The sequence below is a fragment of the Eumetopias jubatus genome, unplaced genomic scaffold (genome assembly GCF_037043125.1).
Source record: "Eumetopias jubatus isolate StellerSeaLion01/CBP00866 unplaced genomic scaffold, mEumJub1_p1.0 scaffold_1, whole genome shotgun sequence".
In the NCBI taxonomy this organism is placed as follows: domain Eukaryota; kingdom Metazoa; phylum Chordata; class Mammalia; order Carnivora; family Otariidae; genus Eumetopias; species Eumetopias jubatus.
The window spans coordinates 77745045-77765365 of NW_028274807.1; the positions used below are offsets into that span (position 1 = coordinate 77745045).

General features: G+C 40.9%; 1 protein-coding gene across 3 annotated transcripts in view; it reads right to left on the reverse strand.

The window, feature by feature from the left end:
- LPP (LIM domain containing preferred translocation partner in lipoma) overlaps positions 1 to 20321 on the reverse strand; it is a 653705-nt gene that overhangs the window by 315370 nt on the left and 318014 nt on the right. For all 3 annotated transcript variants that reach the window (XM_028101192.2, XM_088025061.1, XM_088025065.1), the window contains one exon: positions 9970 to 10092. In XM_028101192.2, the coding sequence (XP_027956993.1) occupies positions 9970 to 10092 (123 nt within the window). The remainder of the gene's footprint in view (positions 1 to 9969; positions 10093 to 20321) is intronic.

Sequence of the window (20321 nt, forward strand, 5' to 3'; positions counted from 1 at the left end):
ATATGTTAAAAAACTATTGTTTCCCCAGTGAATGTCTTGGAACCCCTGTTGAAAATCAGTTGGTCCTAAGTGTAAAGGTTTATTTCGAGACTCTCGATGTCATCCTATTGATCTACATGTATCCTTAGGTCAGTACCACGCTGCTTGATTCCTATAGTTTTGTAATAGGTTTTGAAATTGGGACGTGTGAGTCTTCTACTGTTCATTTTTTTTTCCCCCAAGATTGTTGTGGCTATTCTTGATCCCTTCAATTTTCATATGAATTTTAAAATTTGCTTGTGTCTATTCTTGATCCCTTCAAATTTCACATGAATTTTAAAATTTGCTCATCAAAGAAGAAAGTTGGAATTCTGATAGGGATTACTTTGAGTCTGTACAACAATTTGGGGAGCACACCATCTTAACAATATTAAGTCTTCCAAGCAATGAACACAGGATGTCTCTCCATTCACTCAGGCCTTCTTTAATATCTTTCAATACCTCAGTAGAAATTTTATGTTCAATTTAGTAGTCAATGAACAAAAGAAAAAAAAATGAATAAATGAGTGAACAAACAAATCATTAAATAAGAGAGAGCTTGGAAAATCATATGCAATGGCCACCATGTTCTTGAATCCCATTTCCCTGCTCATAAAGCCACCCTTTATGAGTCTCAGTTTGCAAGATACATCTTAGTCTTTTTCTCACATCTTCAGCAGTAAGTCCTATCGTTTCTTTCTCTTTTGCCCATCTGATATGATGGACAGTGGTAGAGGAGTGATGGTCTGCATGACACATATCCGTTCACAGCCTTCCTTCACAAGGTACTTCCGGAAACTTGTTCTAACACAGCTGCAAACAGACCATCCTAATTCTCTCTTTTTACTCCCCTTGCTGTTTGTGAGGTCTGATCTCAAGTGACTGTAAAAATAGAGTTGCCCATAAACAAACTTAAACATCGTTAACGTTTAGCGACGCTAAGTTGCCTGATGAGAAAAGGAGCCCTGAAATTAATATTACATAGAATATTATGTCATCCAGGATGCTGTTTATAAAAACCGTTTCCTGACTTTGACTACTTGGGTAAGGATCAATTTAACATAAGTTGGCCATTTGGGAAATAAAACATCACTCTGTGTAGGTTGCGGGATAGAGACAGCCAAGAAGATTCCTTATTGCTAAGGAACTTAGCACATCTCGCAGCATCTAGTAAGCAGCATTTTCCAGTATTTTCATGTAAGTACTACATTATCAAGATGAAATTTAGGAAGAGTTTAAAACACTTCACAAATGATTCAGGTAATGGCCTCATGCATACGACTACTAGTCCTTCAAGCTTTCTGAAACACCACATTTCTTAAAAGAGACAAATATTCTTTTTAGCCCACTTTAAATCTTATATTTTATCTATATCAGCAAATACGTTACTTTAATGGAGCCATTGGTAACCATCAATATAAGCAAAGAATCCATTTAGAATTAAATGATCTCTATTCAAAAGGTCTGAAGTTTACATATTTTTAAGGATGTTTATGGGCACACATACGTACATACATACAGAACTTATTTTCATTTAAAAAGCATGAGTTAGATTTAGGAAAGTCACCAGTTTCAAAATGGCTTATAATTGGCATTTATTTATGACATTTCAAATATCAGTGAGGAGGTATCAGAAACAATGTGGTGAAGGAAGCAGAAGTTGAATCATAGAAATCCAAGCAAAAGAGTCATATGATAATTCTGCGGGGTTTTTTTTTCCTGAAGAAAGGAAAGATATCTATCAGTTCATCATTCAGGTAACTTTTGTCTCCTATCACTGAATTCAAAGAATTTATCACATTGATCTTTGTCTTAGGAAACAGTAATATGATGGTTTCCTCATTTCAGCAATTCTAAAGAGGATACAGAAGATAACTTGATGTTTATTTTTTTATACCATACCCAATAATAAGAGAATGGTATTATATTGAATCATAACCTAAGATAATATCCTCTTCTCAACCAAGTGCACTGCCTTCAAGTGTTAAAATGCAATCCAAGGGATAAAGCTAGAAATGCTAGCTGAATCAGCAGCCATCATTAAGCTGTCCTTAACAAAACTCATTGGCCTCGGTTGTACTTCTTTTGTATGGATGCAAATACATGCCCACTATGTAAAACTCAGAAAGCAACTACTAGTACCTTTGCTATGCACTAGCCCAATGTCAAATCTAGACTGGATTCTCTGGCAGACTTCTAGGGTGTGGATACATTACTGTACTTGATGACAACATTTACTCATTTGGTCAGTAAATGTGAATTTGTCTGTCTCTCATGTACCAGGAAACAAAAGATAATCTTCCCTCAAGGGCTTCATAGTCTGGTATTTATCACAATTGTTTCTTTGCTGTTCCAGCTTAAGGCAGTACACACTTTTATCTTGCCTCAGTAAGGTATACTTTGTGAGTGCTGTTGTAAGATGTCTTCTTTTCCATTTAAGCAATGTGTGATTCAGTACAGCAAAACACAATCCAATTCCCTTCTGTGGCCTTTAACTCTGATATGACACATTTGGGTGAGGGACCAAAGCAGAGAGACAAATTCCAAAATTCATAAGTGGTCCTGTCTGTACTTGCTAGTGAAATCTATACCTGCTGATTCAATAGAAAGAAGTATGTGCCCAACTGGTATCTTTTATTTCAATAAAACTCCACGTTAGAACTTCATAAGGAAATATGCTCAAACTAAGAAACACAACAAACTATGGTTTTATGTTTGTAATTAATAGACTCCCTGAAAGGCAATGCATGACTTCCCTGGTAGTTTTTTCCATGGTGTGAAAAGAACCTTAGCAGTTATAGGCCAATGTGATATTTTGCGTGGAGGACAGACCTATTACTCACCCTGACAAGTGGTGATATGTAGGATTGGTTATTAACCACCTCCAACCTTCTGTCTAGAGAGACCATCATTATCATCATTATGCTTTAGTTTGGCTACAAAGCATAGAAAATGGACAAAACGATGACCATATCTTCTCTTAAAACTCAATATTCTTATGTACTTGCCACGGTAAAGTCTAATCATCTTAAGTAAAAAATATAGCTGAATTTGTATTTTGTTGTTTATTTTCTTTTAAATTGAAAAAAAAAAGGTGTGTGTGGGGGGACCCTGGGGTTTCAGACCAAGGCTACTTGCAAAATAGATGTTTAAACAGTGGGAGAGGTAGAAAGAAATAGGGAAACCAGTCCTGACAAGAAAGCTCTTTAATTTTGCAAATACGATGTGTGCTTCTGCATGGACACAGAGTTAATCATTTTCACTAAGATGCTGTTGGAAAATGGGAGAAAATCAACAGCCATCTTTGCGTGTTTCTTTTTAAACCAAGGCCTGGATTGAGAGATTAGGTGTCCTGTAAGACAATCACCTCTGACCCAAGGACTCAGCCAGGTCTGGTAAAGAAATCAGTTAAAGGCTATCCCAGGGACCATGGCCAAGGTACCAGAGATGACCCCCCACCACTACTCCAGGCTCTAGAAGGCCTGGCTTCTCCATGGTGCTCAGCAGCAGTGATCCACTTGGCTCCCTCTCCCATCACTGCTAGGAGCTAAACTACACCAGACACCAGGAGCACATTCTGACACTGGGGCAGGTGAAATGGAAATTTCTGTGCCAAAGTTTTGTAGAGGTGCAATCCAAGGTATATTTTGGGCCTAAATTTCCACTCTGAAAATGTTACATTTTCATGGCACTCAAAACAAAGATTAAAAGCTAACTTTATTATTATTTGTCACATATGACACAAACAGAAGCATCACCTTCTTTAAAAAAAAAAATGGAGGAGGTATAAATGTTATTGAGATGCAATTATATACAATCTAAAAATTAATTGCCCGTCATCAAACTCTTGGCATGCAGGTCTGAGTCAGCTAACCACTCTTCCACCCCCATTGTGTTGTTATTTAACTGCTCAAGTTTTCTAGCAGGTACAGACTAATTCAAAATAAACCAGATCTTCTCAATGCGGACAGTGCAAATAATAAGATCTGTTTTTCTTCTCAAGTGGTATTTTCACACATTTTATTTTATTGTACTCCAGTTCCTCTCATATATATGAGGTTTCTATAGTGTTTCAACTTTTCCCATAGCTCTCAAAGAAAGCTACTAGTAAACAGACAATGCAGATAGAGACAACTCTGGTGTTTCTTTTCCCTAGCAAATCACAACATGCTCCCAAATTTTTCTCGGGAGAATGTAGGAAAAGGAAGACAACACTGTCCATACCTATTCCTTTTCTCGCATAAGACCCAGCTCCTATCTCTAATTCTCAGGGAGCCCAACACGGAACCAACAAGGTCCAGGCGTGCAGGGATAGCCCACATCCCACCAGAGTGTCAGCGTGGCTCAGCTCTCATCCCCCTGTGGCCTGCAAGTTTGGGTTGAACTGAATAATATGAAATATTAAAAATTTAATTACTAATTAATCTCCCCTGCAGCTGCTCATGGCTTTTGCAGGCTAGAACAGGGAGCGCCAGAGAATAGAAGATCCATGGCACCACCAGACTCCACCCTGATTACACTGTCTCCAAGCCCTCGGGCCACATGAATTCCTAATAAAAAGCCTTCCCTACAACACGCACACACCTGAAATACTTTCTCAGTTGGCCTCACAGATTATTGCTCTATGAAAAGAACTTAGTGTGGGAGCCCAGGGATTGCAGTTAAAGATGTGTCCATGTGACCAAACAGCATGTATGTTCTCTGTTTCCAAATAGACTAAGAAGTTACAGTCATTTTTAAATGCCCTAAATTAGGAGGATAAGTATGTCATATAGGGTAAACAGCATGCAAAAATGATGTGCTCCAAATCTTCAAAGACCCAAAGCTTTAAAGCAAGCTCCGGACACAAGCTAACAATCCCAAAACAAAATGGGAAGAATTGCGTGAACGGGTTGGTTGCTTTAAGTCAACATCTTATTTCTTGTAGCTGTAGAACAATACTACATCTCTGCAAAAGGGAAGTCATCATAGTCACCATGCCCATTTCAGAAACGAAAGGAAGCTCAGCCTGGTGATGTGACAGTTCCCGCAAATGAAGCTCTTCCTAGAGAGGAGACCATGTGGAACGGAGAAAACAGTAGTCTTCTTCCCGGCAAATTTAGAGTCTCAGCTCTCAAACTATGTCCAGCCCTATCCTTATGCCCAAAATCTCTCCAAAATTTTCACACTAGCATAAATGAGGATAGTGAAATCCCATTTGATCGATTCAAAGGCGACCTGATCCAAAAGTTACTAAATCCCCAGGTACCATGAGCTATTAATATAAAATATCTGAAAGTTCTTCCAGGTCACCTAGGGACCATCTCCAGTGCTACCCAACTCCTTGTGGGAAGAAGAGGCAGCTTTGTACTAGGAATTAGAAGACCAGCACTCTAGCTCTGCCTCTGCTAAGAGAAAGAAAAAAAAAAAAGTTCATGATTTATCCTTCGTCTTCTAAGAAACTGACAGAATTGCAATTGAACCTGAGCAGAGCTGCACTTCTACCAAAAAATGATGCTCAGTGGGTAAGGTCTAGATATATACTAACTCACAGATGCTATATGATCATAAATTTTCTGTTTACCTTTGAGATATGTTCTTTATCTCCTCCTTCGTTATGTTTCCAAGACATATTTTTAGGGAAAGTACCACAAAAGACAGACATTGTGGAATAAACTAATTGAGATGCTAAAAAGAACCAAACTGTCCCTTGGTTGTTGTTATCATCCACAGAGAACCATTATGGCATGGTTCAGGAAAAAGAGAATCATTCATCTTGCCTCTAACTAAGCCTCATTGAACAATAATCTTTCCCTCTCTGGGGAAAAACTTTCCTTCTGTAAAATAAGTGTTGGGCTACATGACCCCAAGAGCTCACTTAAGCTCTGATACTCTATGATCATACTGGGTCCGTGATTCTCCTCATAACCAACCCTGACCTTCTCACAGCTGTTCTTCTCAAACTATTTCCTAATACGCACATTTTGTGCAGTGTCACAAATGTATATTTTTATAATATAAAATTTGTTTAAAAAATTACCCCCAATCCTACTGTAGCCAGAAGCACTATTGCTACCCCTCCACACACACACGCGCGCGCGCGCGCGCGCGCGCGCGCGCGCGTGTGTGCGTGCTTCCCATTCCCCCTCTTACTATGAGTCCTTGGGCATCAAGAGGGAAACCTGGGTATTAAGAACAGGTGATTTCTCCATCTGACATTCCACTTTGCATTCCACATACCCTATATGTCACAAAGGACCTAACTCATCCTCAAACAAGGCATTCACTTTCAACATTCCTTGACTTCCTCATTCCTGTTTCTCTGGTACCTTGAATCTCATGTCCTTCCCATGACATGTGCAGCCAAGTAAACTCAAATTCTCCCCGCTCCATGAAGTCCGCCCTGACACTTCCCTAGAAAGGTATGAAGTATAATGCTGATATTCCTATTTTTGATTTTTCAACAATTTCAACATCTGGTGAGTCACATGATAACTTCAAGTAGCACAGGGAAGTGCTTCTTTGGTGTCCTTTTGAACTGTTTATGTGCTTGTCTCTTCTGTAAGATTAGAAATTACTCTAGAGCAAGGATATACTGATGCTGATCTTTATATTTCCAATGCCTAATCCACAGTGGGATCTCAATAAATGCTAGGAGTGAACGAATATGTAGAATTAAGCCAAATTTCCCAAATTAAAAAATGGATAAATAAGCACAGAACTAAAGTTGGGAAATCTGAGAGCACAAAGTATTCCCTTGGAACAAGGAAGAAAATGCCCCATAAAATATATTTTTAATAGCTCAGACATTTTTTAAAGTTATAGAGCTCCTTTGGACCTCTCCCTCTGCAAATACTCCACATATATCATCATTTTTCCTTAGATCCATGAGTCAAAGCAGCCTAAAAAGGTGATTCAGAGGTGGGCTTGGGTAAGCATACAACACATGCTTAAATAATGAGAAATAATAGACCTACTAGCCTACTTTAAGTATTCAGGTGACTCAATGGATTTTCTTTGAGTCTCAATTTGCTTTGTATCAAAAATGGAAACATCAAAGTTGGGCATTAATAGTGTACATTTCTAGGACTTTCTGAGTACCTTTTAATTACAACACAACACAGTCCCCTGCAAGTAGCATCTTCTGTTGGCACATATTTTTGTTAATATTTTAAATGTGTGATTATTGTTCTCACAGCATATAATTATGTTAACCAATAAATACTAACACATCTAATTCAGTTGCACCAGAGTGAAGATAATTCAGAAGAATGAGATAGCGCTCCCAATTAACCCCTGCTTTCCTAAATCAGAATAACAAAAAAAAGTTAGAAAGGATCACTCTTTAATTTCTGAATGGAATAGGCATACTGAAAATAGATTTTCTCCTAATCCTCAACTTCTTTTATCTAAGGGTTACCATTATTAGCTTTTTAAACCTTCTAAATGTTTTATTTTTTATGAGAAAGCCATACTTCAGCAATACTGTTACTCACATGACTGATTTCATAGTGTTGTCATTGGTAAAAAAAAAAAAAAAAAAAATCCTGGCATCCTCAGTCTTGTTCTAGAACTTAAAACCAAACACACAAAAAAGTCAAGGTCCAGCTATGCCCACACTATAGTTATATGTCCTGCTGAGCCATGTCACTTACCTGCCACATCTTTGTTTCCTCAGCCACAAATTGTGTCTCAGAGTTGAGCCATCTATACGTTAGTCAAGTGAGAACATATGTGAAAGTGCTTTACCATCAGTAAAGTACTGTCCAAATATCAGTGATTATGAGTTTGTGTGCACATTATGATGGCTCAAACAAAAATGTAGCTGCTGAACAACCCATTAAAATGCAGTGATTTATGGGAGACATGCAGAGACATAGCCTTAAAGAATGAAAGCTATATTAAGCAAAAACCTCTAAGCAGAACCTCCCCAGTATAAACTACAGTATAAGAATTTAGGAGATTAAAAAAAAAAAAAGTCTAAAGAAAAGCCCTATTAAAAACAGGGTGGGTCAGTGTGGTGGGGCATAGAAGTATTTGAGCATAAGACAGGTGAGTCCAGCTGTAAAGTCAGTGGTCTCCCTCTCCTGAAAAACTGGGCTTGAGGTATGTGTTGGGTGGAATACGAAAAATGTTTAACATCAAACAATGGCCAGGAGCGATGAAGTAGGCAAGGCTTGTTGAAGAATAATTCTCAGACTTGGGCTCATCCTCCTGGATCTTTCCAGAGTTGGTCTTGTTTCTATGTTTTTGTTTTTGTTTTTTTCTAGAATGAATTTTAATTTTCCCCTGCTTGAGAACCTTCAACTGTTCCCCATTATCTTTATAAACGACAGGCCAGAATGTGAATCTGGCCTTCAAATGTGTCCACAGGCTCTCAGTAGGGAACCTTCTGGTCCTAGAGCACACTTCAAGCCCTCAGTGGCCTTCTCTGCAACTATCCAGCTGCTTGCAGTTCCCTGAACACACCCTGGACCTTCCTGCTTTCCAGCTCAGGCTGTTCTCCCTTCTGGCCCCCAAAACTGCAAGGCCCCCCTCCCGCCAGCTGAACACGAAGGTTCTCTGATAAACCTTCTCAGAGCCTGCCATGTTCATGTGCTTCTACCGTATCTGCCGGAGTATGACTTCTAACATCATGGGCTCTTAGAAGATGGCAGCTTGGTTCTCTTTTTCTCCCTTTCCTTCTCCGCATAGTTCCCTCCAAAGACCAGAGTGCCTGCTCCATGCCTGCTGCTCAGGGCATGTTGACTGAAATGAAATGCGTTTTCACCACGGGTAGGGCTGGTAGAGACAACACAGCTGAGGAACCACCAAGCTCTCTTGTTCGGCCTTGTGCCCCCACATGGCTGACGGCCCCATGATGTGTCTAGAAAAAGTTATGGGAATATGTCCAATGAGGAAAGCACTGCCATCTTATGTGTGGAAATGGCAGACGGAGGAGAGGCAGGACTGGCTTTTGGCTTGTGAAAGAATCCACTGTGAATACAGGAGCTATTGTTCAAGAACCAGAGTGAGGCTCAGAGTGCCGTACGCACCGTCACGTGGTCCAGCAAACATCACATGAGTCAAACAACACTGATGACAGTACCAGTCCCGTGTCTGCACCTAGAGTTCTGCTCGCTGTCTTCTGAGGACTCAGAAGCCCTCGAGTAGTTCTGCCATTGCCTTCTCGAGACCCGAGAGAGACACGATGACCCACAGCAGTGGAAGATCAGCTTCTGTGGACACCGAGGAGCAGAGAAACAGCCAATCTCCAAAGTGAGCAAAGGAATGCATGGAAGAGCTAATGACAACGCTCCGTTTGCACTTAAAATACAGATCCTAGCAGCTATCGCTAACTCTGGTGAGATGGAGGAGAACTATATATATTTCCAAAGTGTTGATGTGAGTATAAGCTATCCACAACCTTTGACAAGAAAACTGAAGGAAGTGGTCATGCTCCTCAACGTAGAAATCCCCCCCTGAGGAATCTTGAGACAGGGAAGGAACTGCAAAGAAAATGGACATGAATATGTCGCTCAGAGCATTACTTACAACAGCCACCACCAAATGGAAGCCACCTCCACAGCCAACAGAAAGGGTTTCTTTACAGAAGATGTAGCCCTCACCTTAACTTGAATCTAGCCATGCTAAAGTATATTTGTGCAGACGATACTGACATATAACAAAATACCCGTCATAGGGAAAGCCAGAAAAAGTACAGGGCAATAGAATAAGAGCAGATTTAATTTTCACAACATTTTTGTATAACACTCTTGCGTTCCTTTAAAATAAATACTCGTTAATTCAACTGAAGAAGTTTCTGTCAACTAACATACGCTGATATTAAAAAAAAAAAAAAAATGCAATGTAGAACACTGACTCTGAGAAGGTCAAAAATGAATGGAAGGGCAACAAGCCGCAGCCTGTTCTCTCAGGTGGCTGTGGACTCCGGTGGCCGACAGTGTGGACATGTTTACAGAAGGCTCTTACCTGTGGGGGTCGAGGCTTGTAGGGAGAGCTGCACTCAAGGTCGGCCAAGATACTGGTCAGCGAGTCTATCTCGGCATCCAGGCTAGAACGTCTCTCCTCAAGGGTCTTGCCTCCAGGATTTCCCTGTTGAAAGTAACAGAGACGTGTTACCCCCCCCACAAAAAAAAACCATCTCCAGTGTCTAGTGCTATCAGTCTGAGTGCAAATCTCTCAAGTTACAGTGTGGCTTGGTCCAAGCTTTTCTGCACTTCACTTATTTTAGCTTTTACAAAATCTGAAGTAGAATTATCCTGTTTTGACAAATAAGAAAACCGAAAGATATGAAGTGATTTCCCTAAAATCACACTCATTAGAGGCTTTGTTTTGTTTTTTTTTTACGAATTTACAAGTAAAAGGAAGTAAATGTCTCCACCCCTCTGCTGAAGGCGCAGATCCAACTGGGGAGATATTACAAGTTCTTTGTGTTCAGAAATCATCACATAGAATGACAGCATTTGAGTTGGAGCAGGAAGGGGCACGGGCAGGAGACTAATGGTCTAGGAAGAGGAATCGGCAAGCTAAGTTGGGTATTAGATGTGTCTGTGAGAGAGACCCAGTGCATTCCAAGCAATGCACCTTCAAAGTGCACTAGAATGGGTCTTGCTCAGGGTTCTGGCCAAGGGGCTGCCGAGGAAGCCTGTGGTGGCGGTCACTGACTATGAAGCTGGAGATCTATGGACTTCACCTGTCAATACCCCGTGTTATCACAAGCGCCGCCCTCCACCTGCACTCAGAAGCACAAAGGGTGAGTAGAGGGGAAGACACTGTCACAAGTGCATTCCCAGGAATTGTGAGCGGGCTTGGGGAATGGGTCCGGGTACAACATGGAAAGACGGGACATTGGTGTTTGGGAAGGTAACTGAGAACTGTGTGAATCTGATTCTCCTATGTGTATTTCCATAGCACCACAGCATAATATAGTGGTAAGAGCTGGGGACTGTTTAGATTCTTCTCTGGGCCATAGTTTCCTCCCCCTCACCTGCCCTACCTAAGCCAGAGGGATGTTACAAGATTCAGATAAGAAAATGGATGGGAAAATACTTTGTAAATTGTAAAGTGCTATAATTATGATCATTTTCTTAAATAGCATTAATTATAGTAACCAGTAACTATAAATTAATATGAATAATATAGCTATTGTTAATTATTCTTCTTCTTAAAGGGAGCATCATTCATTAAGTGTCCCCTCGGGGTATCAGTAAAGAGACAGAATTTAATCAGGTCTCCAACATCTGTACTTTAACTGCAGTAGAAAGTACATCAACTGCCCATGCTCTAAGTACTGATGGATATCTAACCACAGAGACTCAAAAGTCACCAAATCCTCCTGAGCTATACAATGAAACAGGTAATCACAGTGCTTAACGAGCCTGTACAGGTAAGGCTTCAGGTGGTATCCAGCCTCCTTATTCCCTCTTCCCACCAAACTGGGACTACTCCCCATTTTTAGTTTCTCCTATGAGGTTGACGTAATTCAGCAAGCCCCAGCCTAGTGCTGTGGGATTTTGCACGAAGAACCCCAGACCCTTGCTGCCCTGCCTGGTCTTCTGGTAAGAGCTCCCCTGCCATATTTCAATCCCCATCAGAGATTAGAACAGGTCTCTCTCTGTTGCGTCTCTATTTTATGCCTCCGTTCAAATCACGGAAGTCCTGCCACATCCTCCTCTGGTGATCCTCTTGGTCGTCTCCTCTACAGAACCTGTAGATGCAGGAACTGTCCTGCTACTCTCAATACTTTATGTTAGATCCCAGAGTCGACTGTCTTACAACCAACTTCACAGAACGGTACACACTTAGCGACATGTCTTCCTAACTTCCTATCACTGCAGCCTTACGATCACCTGCTCAAGGCCCAATCTGCTGGCGGCGGGGGGGGGGGGGGGGGGTGCTCGGAGGAGCCCGGGAAGCATGCCTCAGATCTCCCCACCCAAGGGATGAAAGAAGAGAATACTCATCCTCACGCTATATTTCTCCACAGGTTTAGGGTTGCCATGGGTTATAAACCCCCGTACTCATGACAAGAAGTAGAATGGTGGCAGAAAATCGTCACGGCAGAAAGTGAGAGACAGGTATTGGAGCTGAGGCGGGGTGCTGCCAGCTTATACCCGTGCAGTGGTGGGCGCCAGAGCAGTGGCTGGGGTATGCAGCTGGGAAGAGACGACAAGAGGCTGGATACCAATGGAGTCCAGTGACTGTGTCTTTTTGCTTGCTAACAGCTATAAAACCCCCATGAGCTAGCCATCCATAGGATATTATTTTCTGTAAGATACTATTTTCATTCATTCAATAAAAATGTATGTGACACAAGCTCACCAAACCACAATTGGGGCTTATTATAACTTGGAAAATCGTAATTCTTCGTGCCACTAGCAGATTTATAGGGTGATGACATCCCCATTGCAAAGATGTAAGAATAGACTTTAAAGCAGAGCCCAGAACCAAAGTGTATAGCATGGAAGGCTATTTCTAAGAGTCTGACTTGAAACGGGTGACGTTTTTGCCCACACACTGCTGATCCATGAACTACAGGTAATAGACAAGAAGGGACAGTATTGAGTTATGAGAGTATTCACTTGTATTTATTCATTCTTTATACCCAAAGGTCTTTATCTAAAAAAAATTAAATTCACAGGAAAGTTGAACTCCACCCACATACCTTCCCCCAGATTTATCAATAGCCAACACTCTGCCATACTTACTTGCTCTCGCACTATCTCTCTTCTAACAAATACATTTATTTGTTCATTTGTTATTGTAGCTAAACCATTTGAAAGAAGTTGCAGAAACTTCCCCTCCATATACTTCAGCTTACATCTCCTAAGAACTCCTGGTACCATGATCACACCTGGACGTGTAACACAGGTATGGAATTTTTTTTTTTAAGGAGATTCCACCCTGAGCCCAACATGGGACTTGAATTCAGGACCCAGAGATCAAAACCTAAGCTGAGATCAAGAATTGGACGCTCAACTGACTGAGCCACTCAAGTGCCCGTGGGTGTGGAATTTTCTAATGCTCACACAAGCTCACATTCACCAGCAATCTCAGTAATGCCCTTTTTATTTATTGTTATTACTTTCCATCCAGAATCCAGTCAAAGATCACACGTTGAGATGACATGTCTTTTAGTCTCACCCCTCTGAGCCCCCTGCCAATTTTTGTCTTCCATGAAGCTAAGAATACAGGCCAGGTGTCTTATAAAAAGTTCAACAATCTTGCTTTGTCTGATGACTAGAGGTGGATTAAAGCAAGTTGAACAAGAATATTATGTGCATGATGCTGTGTCCTTCCCACTGCATCACATCAGGAAGCTCAGGATAACAGTTTGGCTGGGTTTAGTGATATCAAATTTGATGACTTGATTAAGGAGGGGTCCACCAGATTTCTTCATCGTAAAAGTTGCTCTCTTCCCTTTTAAATCAATAAATTATCTGTGAGGTGACACTTTAAAACTCTGCTATTCTGTTCATAAAAACCCTTCCCCCAAAGGTTTTAGCATCCATAGATGGTCCTTGCCTGGACTGATTACTGCACTGGTGGCTGCAGAATGGGGAAAATGTTCATTATTAATGAATGGAAACAAGTGCATTCTGCTTAGCATAATCACAAGTTATTTGTTAAGTATTCATTTCCATTTTGAGGTAGGGGAGCAGGACAAACTGCAAAGTCCTCTGCTATGAAAAAACATCAAGAACTGCCTGATCAAATCAACATTGTTAAAAAGAGAGTTCCTAATCAGGCTGTTAAGAGAAACAAAGGATCAAGGGCAATGGTCTAGTTAATTAAGAACCACTGTCTGCCCTAGGAAGTTTACTTCCTAGAATTAGAGCCCATATCCAGTATCACACTCAAACCATGCATGGGCCTGACCTCATCCTCAGCAATGTCCAGAATCTTTGAGGTGGCCAAGCAATTACAATGACGCATCACAGAAGGGGGATTTGAAGAGCCAAGATTTTTCTGTGACTGCTCAAAAGCACACCTGAGAAAGAAACCAAATCATCAAAGAGAAAACTTGATGTTATAGGTACTAAATCTATGATATTTAAACCATGCTTCCCAAAGCTCAGGGAACTTGAACAGACCCCATGTGTAACACCAAGGGAATCCCAACAGGATCCAAGCTTGGGCTTCCTTTTGTGATTCATTGGAGAAAAACATTCCCCAGATAGCTTAGAAATATAAAACTATCTCATCTCAGGAAACCCTAGAAGGCTGGGGACACAAACCAGTACATTCTTCCATATGCAATTTTGATTTTCTTTTCAGTGGAATTAAGTATTAATAACACAGCATGGATTTCACTTATTTTCTTTTATGGTCAGTGAAGTTCATTATTCCCTTATTTCTAAGGTTAGTGAAAAAAACATGGCTGGTGATAACAAAAGGGATACAAAAAAAGCCATACGGTCTATTAAACAACAAAACTAAGTATCTATCTTTGATCATCTCTCTCTTTAACGAAGCCGAGAATATGATCAATGCATTTCTTTGTGATCATTTTGATTAAATCCCCCCACCACACAAAGAGCATGGCAAAGCCTCTGGAGTCAGCCTTGTAGGGGTTAGACGCCTGCAGCTGCCACCTTCCAGTTTGGTGACATTAAGCAGTCTACCTTAGCTCTCTGGGCCTTGGTTCCTCATGCTGCTGTTCTAAGGATTAAATGAGTTCCTATGTGCCAACTACTGCTCACATCTTAAGTATTCAATAAACATTACCTACTCAACTATTACCTGGACCACAGTCTCAAAATAAATGCTTTGGCTGACATGACACAGTCCTAGTGAGTATGTAAGTTTAAAAAGCATTTTGATTCAAAGTAAACCCAGCTGCTGGAGCTTCCGTTAGATGAGGCTCCTGTGCTTCTTAAACTATTGATGGTGCTAGGAATGAACTATAAAGAACCCAATTCTAGATCAGGAGTTCTCAAACTGTAGTCTGTTGTAGAACCACCTGCAGAGCTTGTTGAAACACAGATTCCTGGATCCAACCCCCAGTGTTCTGGATTCTGTGTATCATCGGTGAGGCCCAAGAATTTACATTTCTAACAAGTTCTGAATCGATGCCGACAAGTAGGTCTAAGGACCACACTGTGAGAACCACTGCTCTAAGTAGATTTCTAACACAATGAACACTTAAAAGGGTAATTCGGGGGGGGGGGCTTGAAAATACCAACAGACAATCCAAATAATGGGTAAGAAAGATCTGGATAAAAATAAAATGGAGATTTATGGAGGGGCGGAGCAAGATGGCAGAGGAGTAGGAGACCTGGATTTCCTCTGCTCTCAGGAATTCAGCTGAATAGGGATTAAACCATTGTGAACACCTACAAACTCAACAGGAGATCAAAGACAAGAATAGCAACGACTCTCTGAACAGAAAAGCGACCACTTTCTGGAAGGTAGGACGTGCGGAGAAGTGAATCCGAGGTGATATTCGGGAGGATAGACGTTGGGGGAGGGGGCCTCCGTCCACCGCTTCTGGCAAGTGACAGAGCCCCGGAGCACAAAATCGGAACTTTTAGAAGCCGGCTCCGCTGAGGGACGTCGCTCCAGTGGCTAAGCGGGGGGTGGAACCCTCGTGGGACAGTGTGGTCTAAGGACCCTCGGGTCACAGAAAGACCGGGGGTGCCTGAGTGCGCCAGAGCTCCCACGTACCGGAGCGGGGAAGCCCGCTACAGAGACAGAGCCAAGGCGCGGGCTCTCAGCTCGGGGTTGCCATAAACCATGATCCCCGGCACAGTCGGGCCACTGCTCCTCCAGCAGGGACCCAACAAGCGGCAGATGCGGGGAGACTCCCCTTCCTCCCCCGGGAGGAGTGGCGCGGGAGCGCACCGCAGGGATCTGCTGCGTTTGGAGACTCCACACCAAGTCGGGTGCCAGAGATAGAAACGCTCGGTCACAGGCCGGGTGAGCACGGAGTGCGGCCGGAGACCGGGGAGACGAGAGTGACGGCTTTTCTCTGGGGACGCACTGAGGAGCGGGGCCCCAAGTTCTCGGCTCCTCCAGGTGGAGATTGGGAGGCCACCATGTTCACTCTCGTCCTCCAAAGCTCTACCAAGAGCTTGCAGGGAACAAAAGCTCCCGAGAGGAAACCCAAGCAGATTGCTTAGTCCGGACAGGCAAGGGCAGGGCAATTCCGCCTCCGGCAAAGACATTTGGGAACCACAGCAACAGGCCCCTCCCCTAGAAGATCAACACGAACAGCCAGCAAGCCAAAACCAAGTTTACCCATCAAGGAGAACGGGAGAACTCCAGCGCTAGGGGAATACTGCACATAGAATTCATGGCTTTTTTAACCATGATTCATTAGTTTTTCAAAGTTAATTTTTTTAACTTTTTTTTTGAATTTTTCTTTTTCCCTTTTTCAGTGAATGTCTTACCAATCCCTTTTTGAAAAAAAAAAATTTATTTTTCATTTTTTGAGTCATATTCTATCCCTTCATAGTAGTTACCCTTATTTTTGGCATATATATATAACTTGTTCTCTCTTTAAAATTTTGAGATACAGTTTCTTCTAACAGATCAAAATATACCCTAAATCACTAGTATATGGCTTTGCTCTAGCCTCCTGCCTAATCACATTCTCTCCCTTTTTTTCTTTTTTTTAAATTGTTCTTCTTTCTTTTTTCAAACTTCTTATCAATTCCTTTTATAAAATCTTTTATAATTTTCATCTTTACATTCATCTTCCATCCCTTCATCGTATCAACCCTTATGTTGTACATATATAAGTCTTTCTTTCTTTAAAATTTTAGGAGGCACTTTCTTCTAACAGACCAAAATACACCCAAAATCTAGTGTGTGGCACTGATCTATGCACTAGCCTGATCATATTTGATCATATTCTTTTTTTTTTTGTTCTGTTTTTGTTTGTTTTTATCTTTTTCTTTTTCTTTTTTTTTTTCTTCTTTCTTTTTTCTTTTCTCTTTCTTTTTTCTTTCTTTCCCTTTCTTTTCCCCTGGTTTCAGGTCTTTTCTCATTGGGGACATTGTTAACCTGTTAGCATTTTGTTTTCTCATTCATCTATCCTCCTCTGGACAAAATGACAAGATGAAAAAAATCACCTCAGCAAAAAGAATAAGAGGTAGTACCGTCTGCCAGGGACCTACTCAATATGGACATTAGTACGATGTCGGACCTAGAGTTCAGAATCATGATTTTAAAGATACTAGCTGGGCGTGAAAAAAGCATGGAAGTTATTAGAGAAACCCTTCCTGGAGAAATAAAAGAACAAAAATCTAACCAAATTGAAAACAAAAAGGCTATTATTTAAGTGCAATCAAAAATGGGGGCACTAACTGCTAGGATAAATGAGGCAGAAGAGAGAATCAGCGATATAGAAGACCAAATGATGGAAAATAAAGAAGCAGAGAAAAAGAGAGATAAACAACTATTGGAATACGAGGGCAGAATTCGAGAGATAAGCGATACGATAAGACGAAACAACATTAGAATAATTGGGATCCCAGAAGAAGAAGAAAGAGAGGGGGGGGGAAGAAGGTATATTGGAGCAAATTGTAGCAGAGAACTTCCGTAATGTGGGGAAGGAAACAGGCATCAAAATCCAGGAGGCACAGAGAACCCATCTTCAAAATCAATAAAAATAGGTCAACACCCCAACATCTAATAGTAAAACTTACGAGTCTCAGAGACAAAGAGAAAATCTTGAAAGCGGCTCGGGAGAAGAGCTATGTAACCTACAATGGTAGAAACATTAGATTGGCAACAGACCTATCCACAGAGACCTGGCAGGCCAGAAAGGACTGGCATGAGATCTTCAGAGCATTAAACGAGAAAAATATGCAGCCAAGAATACTATATCTAGCTAGTCTGTCATTGAAAACTGAAGGAGAGATAAAAATCTTCCAGGATAAACAAAAGCTAAAAGAATTTGCAAACACGAAACCAGCCCTCCAAGAAATATTGAAAGGGGTCCTCTAAGCAAAGAGAGAGCCTAAATGCAGCATAGACCAGAAAGGAACACAGACAATATACAATAACAGTCACCTTACAGGGAATACAATGACACTAAATTCGTATCTTTCCATAGTTACCCTGAATGTAAAGGGGCTAAATGCCCCAATCAAAAGACACAGGATGGATTGAAAAACAAGACCCATCAATAGGCTGTCTGCAAGAGACTCATTTTAGACCCAAAGACACCCCCAGATTGAAAGTGAGGGGGTGGAAAACCATTTACCATGCTAATGGACACCAAAAGAAAACTGGGGTGGCAATTCTTATATCAGACAAATTTGATTTTAAAACAGAGACTGTAATAAGAGATGAGAAAGGACACTATATCCTACTTAAAGGGTCTATCCAACAAGAAGATCTAACAACTGTAAATATCTATGCCCCTAACATGGGAGCAGCCAATTATGTAAGGCAATTAATAACAAAAGCGAAGAAACACATTGACAACAATACAATAATAGTGGGGGACTTTAACACCCCCCTCACTGAAATGGACAGATCATCTAAGCAAAAGATCAACAAGGAAATAAAGACTTTAAATGACACACTGGACCAAATGGACTTCACAGACATATTCAGAACATTCCATCCCAAAGCAACGGAATACACATTCTTCTCTAGTGCCCATGGAACATTCTCCAGAATAGATCACATCCTAGGTCACAAATCAGGTCTCAGCCAGTACCAAAAGATTGGGATTATTCCCTGCATATTTTCAGACCAGAGTGCTTTGAAACTACAACTCAATCACAAGAGGAAAGTTGGAATGAACTCAAATACGTGGAGGCTAAAGAGCATCCTACTAAAGAATGAATGGGTCAACCAGGAAACTAAAGAAGAATTTAAAAAATTCATGGAAACCAATGAAAATGAAAACACAACTGTTCAAAATCTTTGGGATACAGCAAAGGCAGTCCTGAGAGGAAAGTATATAGCAATACAAGCCTTTCTCAAGAAACAAGAAAGGTCTCAAATACACAACCTAACCCTACACCTAAAGGAGCTAGAGAAAGAAGAGCAAATAAAGCCTAAGCCCAGCAGGAGAAGAGAAGTAATAAAGATCAGAGCAGAAATGAATGAAATGGAAACCAAAAGAACAGCAGAACAGATCAACGGAACTAGGAGCTGGTTCTTTGAAAGAATTAACAAGATTGATAAACCCCTGGCCAGACTGATCAAAAAGAAGAGAAATGACCCAAATCAACAAAATCATGAATGAAAGAAAAGAGATCACAACCAACACCAAAGACAAACAATTATAAGAACATATTATGAGCAACTCTATGCTAGCAAATTAGATAACCTGGAAGAAATGGATGCATTCCTAGAGATGTATCAACTACCAAAATTGAACCAGGAAGAAATAGAAAACCTAAACAGACCTATAACCACTAAGGAAATTGAAGCAGTCATCAAAATCTCCCAACAAACAAAAGCTCAGGGCCAGATGGCTTCCCAGGGGAATTCTACCAAACATTTAAAGAAGAATTAATACCTATTCTCCTGAAACTGTTCCAAAAAATAGAAATGGAAGGAAAACTTCCAAACTCATTTTATGAGGCCACCATTACCTTGATCCCAAAACCAGACAAAGACCCCATCAAAATGGAGAATGACAGACCAATATCCTTGATGAGCATGGATGCAAAAATTCTCACCAAAATACTAGCCAATAGGACCCAACAGTACATTAAAAGGATTATTCATCACGACCAAGTGGGATTCATCCCTGGGCTGCAAGTTTGGTTCAACATCCGCAAAGCAATCAACGTGATAAAATACATTAACAAAAGAAAGAACAAGAATCATATGATCCTCTCAATAGATGCAGAAAAAGCATTTGACAAAGTACAGCATCCTTTCTTGATCAAAACTCTTCAGAGTATAGGGATAGAGGGTACATACCTCAATATCATAAAAGCCATCTATGAAAAACCTACAGCCAATATCATTCTCATTGGGGAAAAGCTGAGTGCTTTCCCCCTAAGGTAAGGAACGCGGCAGGGATGTCCACTCTCACCACTGCTATTCAACATAATATTAGAAGTCCTAGCCACAGCAATCAGACAACAAAAAGAAATCAAAGGCATCCAAATCGGCAAAGAGGAAGTCAAACTCTCACTCTTTGCAGATGATATGATACTTTATGTGGAAAACCCAAAAGAATCCACCCCAAAACTGCTAGAACTCACACAGGAATTCAGTAAGGTGACAGGATATAAAATCAATGCACAGAAATCAGTGGCATTCCTATACACCAACAACAAGACAGAAGAAAGAGAAATTAAGGAGTCGATCCCATTTACAATTGCACCCAAAACCATAAGATACCT